The following is a 13,866-nucleotide window of genomic DNA, read 5'->3' as shown; positions in this document are numbered from 1 at the left end:
AGGTGTGTGTTCTGGTGTTGTAGCCAATGAGGGCCGAGGCGAGCTCAATCAACAGCAGACACTCCATTGTCATCTTATTGTCTTAAGTTAAGCATGATCAAAAACAGTAGTGGTACATACAGTAAGTACTAGTGCTTTACTTGAGTATTTCCTTTTCTTGAAACTTTATACTTCTACTCTGTTACATTTCAGGGGATGTACTGTACTTTTTACTTCATTCAATTGACAGCTGTACTGTAGATAAAAACATATAATAAGTTTAGAAATATAATACACCATTCAAAATGAATCCAGAGTTTCTGAACCTTTCTGACCTGTGACCTCTGTCAAAAAAGCTTTGTCTGGTTTTGGCCTCTTGTCACCTTTCAGATGTCTACAAGCGGTTTGCATCTGTAGCGAATGTCCCCCCCTAAACCTCTCACAGTTTGATTTAAATATGTGTTTGTGGCCAACAGAAGTATTATCCAAAGTTTTACTAAAAAAAGAAAGTACAGATTAAAGAAAAGTCCCCAAAAGAAATGAATACAGTTTTGAAAAGACTTTAAAAACATTTTTTTTCTTCTTTTCTCTCTAAATCATCTCAGGACCTACTGACAGACATACTGGAGGGGGCCAGACCCCTAGGTTGGAAACCTCTGGACTAAAATACCTGTTATAGTTCAAACTATACTGTAGCTCCACCTCCACCAGCTAAATAAATCCAATATCAGTATCAACACTATAATGCATCAGTCATAGGTGCTACACAATGAGTACTTTTACTTTTGATACTAAAAGTACATTTTGCTGTTAATACTTCTGTACTTTTACTAGGGTTTTGAATGAAGGACAATTACTTCTTATGGAGTATTCTTTGCATTCATGTATTGGTACATTTTCTTGAGTAAAGGATCAGCTTCCTCCTTATAACGAATGTGTTTTGCTTTCTTACATTATTTGGACTTTCTTTAATTCATTTGAAATACATTTTTTATTCCCCTATTTATATTAGTTTCAAATGCATTACAATAATTAAGTCATATAAATGCTAATGAAGATGACTATACCATACATGAAGGCAGTGAGGATGATGAATAACATCAAAAATACTTTTTCATGATATTCTAAAATGAGATACACATCATTTATTTCATGTTTGTAAATTGTGTCCATGACCATGATTGAATCAATCGACAGCGTTTTATCATATGTGTTTTGTTCAAATTCAGTTGTTTTTCTGGAGGCAGAAAAACTAAATATTATAAGAGATATCTTATTTAATAAACTCCAGAAGTAAAAATGACAATCTCACAAGAAATCTTCACTTACTCTTTCTGGAGAGAGTGAACTAAATAGAAGAGCGTGTCTTGTGACATTACTGCATTACATAAGCCACAATGTTGTCTAAAGGTTGAGTAATCTTCATTGATCTATGGACAGCACAATTACAACCATAAAGGAGACACAGGCATCACTGAATAAGTTATCAACATCCTCATTTTCATGAATACGGTGTTAACTTAGAGTATAGTTATTATATTATATCCATGGTTTAATCTCTTGTTGAACTCTGACATAGTGTTGATAAAGTACAATAAAGACGGACTTCACCCCAGGTTATCATATCCTGTCATATTCCTTCTCTTTGTATAATTTTCCTTTGAAAGTAACTGATATCAAAGAGTATAAAAAGAAGTACAACATATAGACACACACTAGTGTACTGTAAATGCAGGGATCTTATGTTTGAATCCTGTTTATGGATTCCCTCACATTTGTTCAAGTTAAACAAAAGCAGAGCAGAACCACGTTCATTGTCTTCAAGTAACTCAGTATAGGTCAACATATTTACAACAGTGTCATGTGTTTCCTTTATAGACTTTTGACACTGAGCTCACATCAGGGTAAAAGTCAAACTATAGATTACATAGTCTTGTAACCCCATAAAGAAATAATTGTCTAGTTGTAGCACCTTGTCATCTTTCACATTTCTATGAGTTGTTAGCAGTTCATCCAAAGAGCAATTTTGTCCCTAACTTTTCAGATAATGTTTCATGCTCATTTTACACAAAAGTAAAAAATAATGAATTTAAAAAAAATGACCCGCAGGTTATAGCGCATATAGAGTACTGTACTTTTGATACTTTACATTTTCTAGATAATAAGTTTGTACTTTTAACCCCCCTCTCAACCACCAACAGACAGCGGAGCTCTTCCTCTAACAGACTTATTCAGATTTGCAAAATGGCAACCTGAGAAGAGTAACTTACTTTGATATACAGTAGAACATATCTGGCATTCAGAATTGGTCAAATCAAATATCTCTTACAAAAATCATGCAGGGACAATTGTATATTTTACAGACAATCTGTAATGCAATCAAGTGCTCCTTGAAGATGTAACTATAATCCAATTGCAGAGTTTTTTCATATGTAATCTATACTGATTATAATTACTTATTATTATAATCCTGAGTAATCAGTTTCTACCCAACCCTGATGGCAACACACCCTCTAGAGTTTGACACTGATGTTGGTGGGAATCCAGACAGAATTTGTTATTTTCCTTGAGGCCTCTAGATGACGCTGTCCTCCTTCAAGATGACTTAACTGAATTTATAGGCAGTCAAATGTCACAATCAATGATCCAATTGTAAAAAAAGCAAGTGATGAAGATCAAAACACAGGAATGTAATATAGTGACTCAAAAGTATTCACTGACAGTTTATTTAAAAGACATGAACGCTGGAAAATAAGATGTGAGTTATAATATTTAATGATGCTATGAAAGGTTTGTTCTTCATAGGTTACATCTGTAGCCTAATTTTAACCCAGGAGTAAAATATATCTATATATTTCAATTTCAATTAAGTATTGTTAACTGAGAAAGTCTTAAATGTGAAGTTCATAAAGCTAAATAAAAGAGTACATGTCATTCATTTTTTGGGATTAATCAGCTTTTTAACACTTGAACGGACGAGATATTTTTTTGTGTATGGATGAAAAGCAGCCACTCTCACCTTTTATTTAGGTCCTCAAACAATAGACTACATATCCTCTAACGAACAGGCTGCAAATAATCTTGCTTTTCTTTCAGGACCCTACAGCCAGTAACATCTTCTTATAAGTAGAGAGTCCTATTACAGGTTGGATAAATTGACCTTCAAAATAAAAGGAGGCCAAATCAGGCGCACATTTGAACATTTAATTCAAACTCAGTATTTAGTGGAATAGCAGCAGGACATATGAACAAAGCTAAATATGGTGCATGATACAACCTTTAAAAGGTATGATATGTTAAGTCCATGCATTTTTATGTTTTTTTGTATTCAGTCAACAGCATTTTTTTTATGTTAAAAATAAAAAAGATGTGTCTTCCCATAAGAACCTTATAGTATGTGCCATGCATTGCATAGTTTGAATTTAAATTATATTTTTGGTGTAATATAATTTAAAATAATTTCAGTTCTCAGTTATGCTGTCCTGACGTCTTTAAATTGTCTGCAACTCTTACTTTTTATTATATTACATTATACTTTCAAAGTTTTTATTATATTACCGATGTGAAGTCAGAAACAGAGGCTGCTGGTCTGCCGTATGAGCTTTTATTTTGAAAGTACAGACGGAAAGTCCTATTACGTTGCAGGTTAGGTTTGTGTTCAGCCCCTCTTACCGCTGAGCAGCGTGTATTCCTCCGGGTGGACGGACACCGCTGGCCCTGACCTACCCTGGTGCAGAGCGAGCGGAGCGGGGACTGCGCACCACCTCCGCCTCGCAGCGGCCCGGACAAGGGCCGGGGATGGCGTCGCTTGGCGTGGGGCTGCATGTCATCCGCAGGCGTGGAGCAGGCAGGAGCGCCGTGGTGGAGAGGAGGAACCTGCTCACGGTGTGCAGGTGGGAATTCCTCACAATGTTTTTTCTTCTAATGCCAGGAGGATGAAACAGCGTCTGACGGCAGATTTGTGTATTCATAATTTCATAGGCGTTTGTGTGAGGTTAGCTTGAGGAGCAGGATCGCAACCCTCCAAGATATTAATTCAAATGCATACAGAAGAAATCCATTCTGTGTCTGCTCTGAAAGAAAAGGATTAAATCATTATAAAAAAAATTTGAACGTCAGCTGACTGACCCCTGCTAAATGCCTCTATCATGTGTGTTTTGTAGGATACATTATATGCATATCCTTCACTAACTCAAACACAAATACATATTCACGCCCACCACCAGCAGCCTGCGTAATCACATTTCACTTATAACCCTCATAATCAGTTCAGTGTAGGATAAAGCCCAGAATTTGAGAAATACTCAGGTCATGAGTTCAAATTCAACCCCACCCCAATTAAAATGTTGGATTAGCTAGCAAAGACAATTTGTAAAATGTTGTTTATTATTATCATTATTATTATAATGTTTTCCAATTGTTTTATTCATGTAACTGCAATATGTTTCTTTTTCGATTTCCCTAATTGATGGTTTAAAGACTCCCCTTGACACTACCAGGAACATCATTCAAGTGGCTAAATATTATTAAGTGCATTTTTGTTTTAACTTTATTGCCTGAAATTCCTCAATGGATTCATGAATGACAAGCTCTTTTCATAAATTTGGAACATGGCTGATAGTTGCTGAGGTGTGCACAAACTAGACGCCTGCCTGTTTCTCCTTCTCTCTTTGTCAGCTGAAGTAAAAAGTGCTCTGAGTATTGATTTGTGGTCCTCTCAGAGCTGCTGGCAGATGTCAGTTACAGGACTGACAGTCCCTGTGGTGTGTTTGAGACAGAAGAGCAGAATACGTCAGAGAAAAACAAAAGACATGCAGGCTTGTTGATTTTAATTTTTAATTTGGCACCAAGAAAGGTTTTCAGGTTTCAGGCATGACGGTGGCTGCCTCGTACGCCTTCCTCCGTTAGCGTCACTTGAAACAGATATAAAGGGAGAGTAATCAGATGCAGACCCTTGCTGACCACTCAGGTCCTTTCTGCCTCCTCACCAGCCATCAACTCGCTGATTGGTACAAGCTGAGGAAGGAGAAGAGAGAAGTGATGGCAGATTTGTAATTTTTTTAAAACAAAAATGCCAAATATTCACTGGTTACAACTTCTCAAATGTGAAGATTTGATGCTTTTCTTTGTTGTATATGATACATCTTTGGGAGTTTTTACTGCTTGACAGACAAAAGATATTACAACATAATTTTCTATATTGTATTGGCCTGTTGCTGCTCTTTATTTAAACTATACATGATGTTTAACATTGAGTGAATATATATGAATTGTGGATGTATTGTGCATTATTTGAGGCTGGTACTTTATTTGGTATCTTTGGAAACTGGTGGATCTTCACTTTGATTTAAAGTTAAGAGGGTTTGAACAGTGCTTTTTCTGCACAGCATGAGTGCATTGATTCGCCTGCCGGCAGGCTGCTGCTTGTTGGGGGGTTGAAGCTTTAAGAAAAGTGTAGATTGCTGCTGCAAGTGAGTGTGAGAGCTAAGCAGAGTCTAGCTTCTGCAATAGCCTTCAACACGGTTACACACCTGCCATTGAAAAGATTGCCGGTTGTTTTTAGAGCTCATGTTCTCTAGATGCAGAAAAGAAAAGTAATTTTATTGTCCATAATTAAATGCAGAGCAGAGTCATCAAACTCAGTGCATTAATGGAGGACAGAGGGGATGTTTATCTTCCATCATTTAATTACATGGAGTAAAACACAAAAAACACTGCTTCAGGTTAAAAGCTGTTGTGCAGATGAATGCACAGTAAAGAACTGAGGAAATGTTTTCTTACACTTCATGCTAAAGAGAAGAGCAGCAGTGCTTTATAAGAGCCTGTATGACGTTATATATCCAAGCACCCAGTTGAATGAATGAAATATGATTGGGGGGATCTCTCATCTCAGGGGGAAAACCAGTTGCCTCCGTAAAGTCTGACCAGCTCCACAAAAGACCTTTTTCACAGCAGCAGACACATTGTGTTACTAATAATATTAAAGCATGTATGGGGATCTATTGGCAGAAATGGAATGTAAAATTACTAAGTATGTTTTCTTTAATGTATAACCGCCTGAAAGTAAGAATCGTTGGGTTTTCGTTACATTAGAATGAGCCTTTTATATCTACCAACAGACCTCTTCACAGAGCCGCCATGTCGATACAGTAGCCCAGAATGGACAAACCAAACGCTAACTCTAGAAAGGGCCATTCACATTTCACTAGTTTCCTGATAAACCTAAATGGAAATAAGCCATCATTAATTTATTGTTTACACCTGTGCTCAAAATGTCTTCTTTGAGAAAAAGGGAGATCTGTCCTGAGAAGAAGCCTAATCACCCAAAAATAACGGTGCCTTTTAAATGGTGTCCTGATTGTGGGAATAACAATTTGTTGTCAGGAGTTTAAAATGTACAGTTTGTGAGTCCAATGTGTCATGTAACATCTCTCATTCATAAGCACATGGTTGATCATTTACCATTTATTTCAATGGGAACATTGATGATTGTTGTCTGTTGCTTCGCAACAGGGTTCTCACAACTTCAACCACCTCCGAACTGAGGTGCTTGCACATTAAGTCACTTAAATGCTTGACTTTTCAGGATTTCTGGGGTTCTCACATTGACTGAAAGTCCCAGGGTCTAGATTTTTACTGTTTGAATGTTGAAAACTCACAGATAGGAGAAATGCAGTAAACCCTAGACAGAGAGGAAATTAGCTCAATCTCAATTACTGTGAAGAGCAGGGTTGCTTTTCAAAATGTCTGAAAGTAAACACAAACGATATGTGATTAAAATCTGCCCTTATTCATGGCAATAAGATGAAATCTATCCGTCTTCGTCTTCTGTCGCTGGAGGCACTCACTCTATGGACACCTTGCTGCTAAGCAACGGGAGAGATGTAGTCAGATTATTTAGCTGACGTTAAAGGCTACACACATTTGGCAGAATTTTCACCGCACACACACACACACACACACACACACACACACACACACACACACACACACACACACACACACACACACACACACACACACACACACACATTGCTGCCTTGTCCATTAACTCTCCTGCCTTCCTGTCTAATCAGTTGAAACCAGATTAGACAGAGTCGTCGGTGCACATGGCATAGGGCCGCTCATCACAGGATATTAATCAAAGCCTTATTTCAACTATGTAGGCCGTATGTGTTTATTTTCTGCCTTTACATTGTTTGTTTTATCTCAATTAAGATTCTTCTTCTTTTTGTTTGTTTGTTCTCATGTGCATTTGGTAAACGTGCATTGCCGGTTGTCCGAGTGTGTCTTCGTCTCATTCAGTCTGGCATCAGACAGTAATAAAGAAAATATTTTGTCATTTTGGACACACTTAGATGTCAGTGTAGAAAAATGTCGATCCCTCACACATTTATACTCCTTTCCAAAAAGCAGGGGCCAAGATATTCAGACTTTTTAGTGTGTGTAACTGAAACGCTGTCTCCTACTATTCCCATAATGAAACCAGTAGTGTCTTTTGACCTTTCGTCCTGGTAAAGGCCTATAAAGCTCCATGCTTTGGTAAAATTGACCTTTAAGTTACAGGCTCAAACAAAGTGTGTGCATCTTCTTTTGCCTCAGGTTTTCAGTGAAGACTCTGCTGGACCGCTCCTGTTTTGAGACGATAGACGACGCATCTCCAGAGTTCGTTAACTTTGTTTCCATCCTGGAGCACATCCTCAGTCATCGACTCAAAGGTAAAAAACGTAAGCAACCCTCTTCTCATCCACATGCAGGTAATTAACTGATACACATATGTTTTATATTTATACTGCAGAGTGACATATTGTTTTTTTTTTTGCTTTTTGACTTTAATAGATGATAGTTGACAGAAGAGTGACAGGAAACATGGGGGAAGAGAAAGAGAGGGTTGATCTGTGATAATGGCTCTCAGCAGGAAATGAGCAGCAGACTTTGTGGTTTCATGTGTCTTTAAATTGTCGACCCATCAGGACAAAGAGAAAAATGAAAAAATATGCACAATTTTAATATAGAAATTGCAGTGAAGTTTAGATAGTGATGGGCATCTCATTTTCCCTTGATTGAGATTAGTGTAGTTAGTGTGAAAATATTGTCAGTATCAAACATAGTATATTCTTATTATGCTTACACTATAGTATAGATACTGACCTGCTAAATATCAATATTTGAGGTCTTCACTTTTCATTTTTACCACCTCAAACAACTACTAAACTTAATTTAAGTTCAATGCTTGCACATTTTATGTCACTTAAATGTAATTTCTGGGGGAAAAACTCAACTATGATCCACTTCCATTTGAGTAACGTGCACAAACGTGCTTTGTGCATCTTAAAAATTCAGAGCATTGTAAATGCAGAAATAACCTTGGAAAAACCTTTGTTTCTGTCTTTTTTCACCTCTCAGGTCAGACAACTTGGTTTGGCTATGAGAGTCCTCGGAGTTTCTGGGATTACCTAAAAGCCGCCTGCAGCAAAGTCCCTCATAATTGCATCCGAAGCATCGAGAGCATGGAGAATGTGCGATCATCGAGAGCTAAAGTGAGGATAAAACATTCTGGGGATCAGATTTAATTACCCGAGGCAGCAAGGAAGTAAATAGCGTGGATCTCTAAATGTCAGACAGTCAAATACAAACGGAGCATTTGAATAAATAAATGTTTAATTTAGCCATAATTAAAAAGATATAAGCAATTTCAATATAGACACAGCTTTACATCTTCTATGAGTCTAAAAGTGTCCTGACATCAGCACACATGCTGCACAATCAGGCATTTGTTGCTTTAGATTACTTTGCACAAACAATTGGAGCTAACATTGTTCTACAGTCAGGCTGTAGGTGAGAACAAGACACACACACACACACACACACACACACACACACACACACACACACACACACACGAACACACGAACACAGGTCAAGAACTCTATAAGCTTCTACTAACTAAATGTTACTTCTTTCTCTCTGCAGGGCCGGGCATGGATCAGAGTGGTCCTGATGGAGAAAAGATTATCAGAATACATCTCATCTGCACTGAAGGATTTAAAAACCACAAGGTCTTAATGTGTTCTCATAAACTGCACATACTGTTTCCCCTTCAACCCAATTATGATATTTTTAATCAAATCAAGTATAAAAATGTTGCAGGATAATTTTGATCTTCTTAGTCTTAAACATTCAATTGTCACACACCAGTTGACTAGATCTAGAGGAGTTGAATTAATACCAATAATGTGCTCACACGTGTTGACTGTAGGAGGTTTTACGAGGATGGAGCGATCATGCTGGGAGAGGAGGCGGGGCTGTTAGCAGACACACTCATTGGACTCAACACCATCGACTTCAGGTACTAATCACATTCTGCTAATTCTTCCCCGTTGCACAGTCCGTGTGTAGCTTTCTCTGCAAGAAATGCGTCTTTGGTGTCATCTGTAAAGTAACGATCCCTTTCAAAATGTTAAGGCTGGTCCAAAAGACTTTCGTGAGCTTAAAAGGAAAATTTAAGTTTTCATGTTTTTTTGTCTTTCAACAAGTTTCATGTTCTTTATTGTGACGTGCATGTTAATTACAGAGAAGCGGTTGCTGACGACAATCTAAAAGAGTGAAAACAGATCGCTACAAAGTGATCAAAGTTGCATAAGTATTCAACCCCCTTTAATTGGACACGCCTAAATAATCACTGGTGCAGCAGATATGGACATAGCACTTTAAAGCTGTAAATCTTGTGAAAGAGGAGGCGGTGATCTGATTTTCCATCATGTCTTTTAGCTTCTGTCTGAAAGGAGAGAGCCTGGATGGCAGCTGTCCCGCTGTGATCGACTACACGCCTTACTTGAAGTTCACTCAGAAGTATGTGAGGTCAAATCACACAGTTCATCATCAGTGTACTCTAAAGCAGGGCTCAACAAGGTCGTTTTTTAGTGGGATTTACATGATCCTTCTATTTACATTTTTATCTGCGTTGGATTTGTGAAAAATAGTGTAAAAGTTTTAACTATGAGAGCCTTCAGCTTTGGTCAGATTTGGCCCACGGGCTGCTGTTTGCCTCCCGCTGCTGTGCTGGATGTGTGCTAGTATGAGGCTCACGCTGCTTCCCTGTGCAGTGCAGACAGCATCAGCAGCGACGAGGAGGAGATGAGAACTCTGGGGAGCAGTGGCAGTGAGAGCAGCACCCCCGACAAGATGGCCACCGCTGCCTCCATCTTCACAGAGCAGAGCAACTTGGTCAGCAAGTGCAAGCGCTTTGAGCAGAAGTACCGAATGGCGTTGGAACAGAAGGTAGTGTGTGTGTGTGTGTGTGTGTGTGTGTGTTAATATTAGTTAAGGTCATTACAGGCTCAAAGTGTGTTTTGTGAAGACATGTTTTCATCAGCTTCATGCTGTTAGTTGATTATACAACATCTGTAATGTTTCTTCCCTCTTTGGCATCAGCTGTTATTCAAGATGATGGAGCTGCCACAGCTGTCCTCCACGGTTATTTCTTTTGCTTTGAGCCAAAAACAAAGAACTCTGATGTGTATTCAGCAGTGCCTTCATGGCATTAGACACACAAATGGAAAACGGCGTGTGTGTGTGTGTGTGTGTGTGTGTGTGTGTGTGTGTGTCTTTGTCTCAGGGTTACCTGGAAGAGCTGGTCTGTCTACGAGAAGCCCAGCTGTCAGAGGCTGTGTCTCATAACAAAGCTCTTCAGCAGAGCCTAGAAGACACACACCTCTCCCACACACTGGAGAAAGAACAGCTTGAGTACATCGTACTGGAACTACAGGACCAACTGTAAGTTCATCCTGCTCCGTGTGTGTGTGTTTGTCAGTGCATGTGAGGTTACTGACGGTGAGGTGGAGAGGACTTTGCAGCAGATCAAGCTGTGAGTTTGACATTCAAGACACAGCAAGAAGCCTGGAGGTTGCAGGTGGTTTGTTATTTGTGTGTTGTTGAATCAATTGCTGCTTTTAGCCAAGAGGAAAAGCTGCATCAGTGTTGTCTCTAAATTTACGTTCTAATCAGTGAAACTATCCTTCTTCTGTTTGATCACTAATTTACTGTAAGTTACAAAGTCTGTCAAGAGGATTTGTGTCACAATCTCTGGAAATGAAGCTGCAGTCTCAAGTCAGTGTGATGAGTCATTGCATGTTTTCCGATGCAAAAAGCAAAGTGACATGCAGCGTCGACAGAGTGAGAGTCAGTGACTACACACAGAGACACTTTGAGAATGACAATGTGAGTCAGAGAGTATTTACACGGTCAAATATGCAGGTAATAGTGTGGGCTTCTAAGGCAGTTTGGAGCAGGGTTATTATCATCAGCTAATCCTGAAACTAAAACGAAAATAAGCAGTGAAAAACATTGTAAGCTGCAACCAAATAAAAACAATATCCTTTAAGAAAAACTAAAGCTACAATGAAACTATATTGCCTTGTTAAAAATAAATGTAAATTCAATTCAGTTTTAATTTTTTAGCTGTAATATATCCCTACCGGAAAAAAGAGACTGCAGGAATTTCTGTCATTTTTCCAAACTGAGTAGAGACCTGACAGTTTGTAAAAATCTTTAAAAAATCTGATAGCGCAAAAACTTTACAAACTACCAAATACTACTCCCTTAAATTTGGTTATTAAATAATTGTGACCAAGATATCTAGTGGGACATTATATATTGAAAAAAAATAAACTTGCTAGTGCTCTTTATGGACAAATGTGTATATGTAATGGTGACACCTTTTTCTAGCATTTTTCTTTTTAGCATAAAGAATTTATGTCTACTTCATTTACCCAAGAAGAATAAAAATGACAAAAAGAAAAAAGTTTCAGAGTAGGTCCCAGTTTTGAAGTTATTTGTGCCTGTCCTTTTTTAAATGTTCATTAATTTAAGGAATTGTCTCTGACTCTGTATGTCTATTGTCTTCAGGACGGTGCTGAAGAACAATGATTTGCAGTCCAGGCAAGAGTTGACAGCCCATCTGACCAATCAGTGGCCATCTCCTGTCGTCTTGGATACCAATGCAGTTGCCTTGGACACGCTGCTGTACAGGAAGAGAAGGGGACAGTGGGAGGAGTATGTAGAGTAGTTTACATCCTCCAGCTTCCAACTCATTATTGCTCAATCTAAATGATTTATAATTTATGATTTAATTGTTCACATTCTATTGTACAGATATACAGATCTTGTATTCTTGATCTTCCAAAAGGTATTACATTTACATTGATAAGGAACTAAGAAAACCAGAAAATAATACATTTTGTGAATTTGGAACCACCAAATGTTTGCTTTTTGTTGTAAAGTTGCTTAAACTCAATAATCAATAATTCAATTGTTTTCTGGTGATTGACTAGTTGTTGCAGTACTAGTTATGAGATTATTGATCCTCTATTTGCAGGAAAAGCTTCCTGAGTCTGGAGCAGCTGTCTGCAGACATGAGTCTCTCCCAGACGTCTCTTGAACCGTCACACACACTGAGTCTGGAGGCCAGGCCGACTGGCACACACTGGCATCACCAAGGTACGTCTCCTTCTGCGAGTGAGCACAGTTCTCCCGGAGGGGGATGCGAGCCTTGATCATGTGTCTTGTCATTCAGGTAAAGAGGAAACTCCATCTCTACGAGGTCTGTGTGGCTCCCTGACCTCAGTCGCCAGCTACAAGTCTTTGGCCAGCCTGAAGTCCAGCGAGTGTTTGGCCAGTCCTGCAACAGAGATCAGCAGTCCAGGCTTCACCCCCTCGTAATGAACGGAGAGCTAAATAAACAGATCTTCACCAGGGCCGGACAATACAGGAACTTTTCTAAATGTAGGGGGTATTGATTTGTAGACATTTATTTTCTGAATGTTTAGCCCAGAGCTTTAACAGATGGAAGTCAGGTTTGCAAGTTGAGAATCTGGTGTAGCATGTTCTTCAAATTGTTAAAACTCTAAAGCAGCTCCATCAGACTGAACAATGTCTGATTAATGTACCGTTCAGCTGAAACTCTTTAAACTCCTCTGACTCTTTATGGAGGATCTCCTGCTGTTACTTCATCAATGTGTTGAACTTATTATGATTTGTTGTTTGTTTGTGGAGAATCGTTTTTCCCATTTTAGGAAATAAATTAAAATAGTCAGCTGAACTAAAGATTGAAAGGTTTCCCAGGAGAGCTTAGCATGCTCAAAATACTGACTGTAGATCAGATCAGAGTTCTGAGAAAACACAAAATACTGATGGTCAGTCTCTCGTCACCATGAATCATTTCTTGAAGTTGAAAGTGTCTTATTTTCTGTGCCGTTACTGCTGCCACTGCATTTATATAATTGTTTTTTAAATCCAGTAATCTCTTTAATTTATGATGAATGTAACTACTTTTGTCATATATCATCAAATGATTTACACAATGCGGTCACATTTTGTTTAAGGTGTAAATGTTTTCGTTTTTTTTGGATCAGGGTTATGTTGTCAATGTCGTGCATAATGCAGTGCAACATCTTTTGTTCTCAGGTATTAATCCCCACGATTAATATTCACTATTTACCTTTAGGTTTACTTTAAAGTTCCGCTTTATCAGACACAGACTCCTGTTATTATTCCCATTAATTACTCAAATGCAGTATTTTAATGGCTAGTTACCACAAACAGATCATTCCCAAAACTCTGAATAATCAGTAAAACGTTTATTATTGGTGACTAGCCGTGTACCTCAACACTGAATCATGACTTTCCCTTTAGCTCATTCCAGCAGTCATTTGCACAGATATGCAGCAGATGTTTTATTGGATTTGTTTGCTTTTTATCCTACATTTTGAATAAACTGCGCTTTCCCAAACAGTAAGAATTTGATAGTGGCATCCGAGTTTCTTGTCCACAATAAACAAGTGTGGTGAGAATGCCTTTATAAAGTCAATGACTGAAAAGAATTTCCAA

At 38.3% G+C, this 13,866-nt stretch overlaps 1 protein-coding gene across 1 annotated transcript; it reads left to right on the top strand.

Moving 5' to 3' along the window:
* Positions 1–3,630: 3,630 nt before the first annotated feature.
* Positions 3,631–13,817, top strand: rundc3b (RUN domain containing 3b). The gene is made up of 11 exons (XM_068735747.1): positions 3,631–3,872; positions 7,582–7,697; positions 8,386–8,519; positions 8,953–9,038; positions 9,239–9,328; positions 9,751–9,831; positions 10,086–10,260; positions 10,598–10,755; positions 11,887–12,033; positions 12,356–12,477; positions 12,554–13,817. The coding sequence occupies exons 1-11, from the start codon at positions 3,778–3,780 to the stop codon at positions 12,697–12,699; spliced, it is 1,350 nt and encodes a 449-aa protein (XP_068591848.1). The 5' UTR covers positions 3,631–3,777; the 3' UTR covers positions 12,700–13,817.
* The last annotated feature ends 49 nt before the right edge of the window (positions 13,818–13,866 follow it).

Source organism: Cebidichthys violaceus, unplaced genomic scaffold, assembly GCF_023349555.1.
Source record: "Cebidichthys violaceus isolate CVI_PGR_0920_01 unplaced genomic scaffold, fCebVio1.0.p SCAF_7, whole genome shotgun sequence".
NCBI lineage: Eukaryota > Metazoa > Chordata > Actinopteri > Perciformes > Stichaeidae > Cebidichthys > Cebidichthys violaceus.
This window is presented reverse-complemented; position numbering and strand designations above follow the sequence as displayed.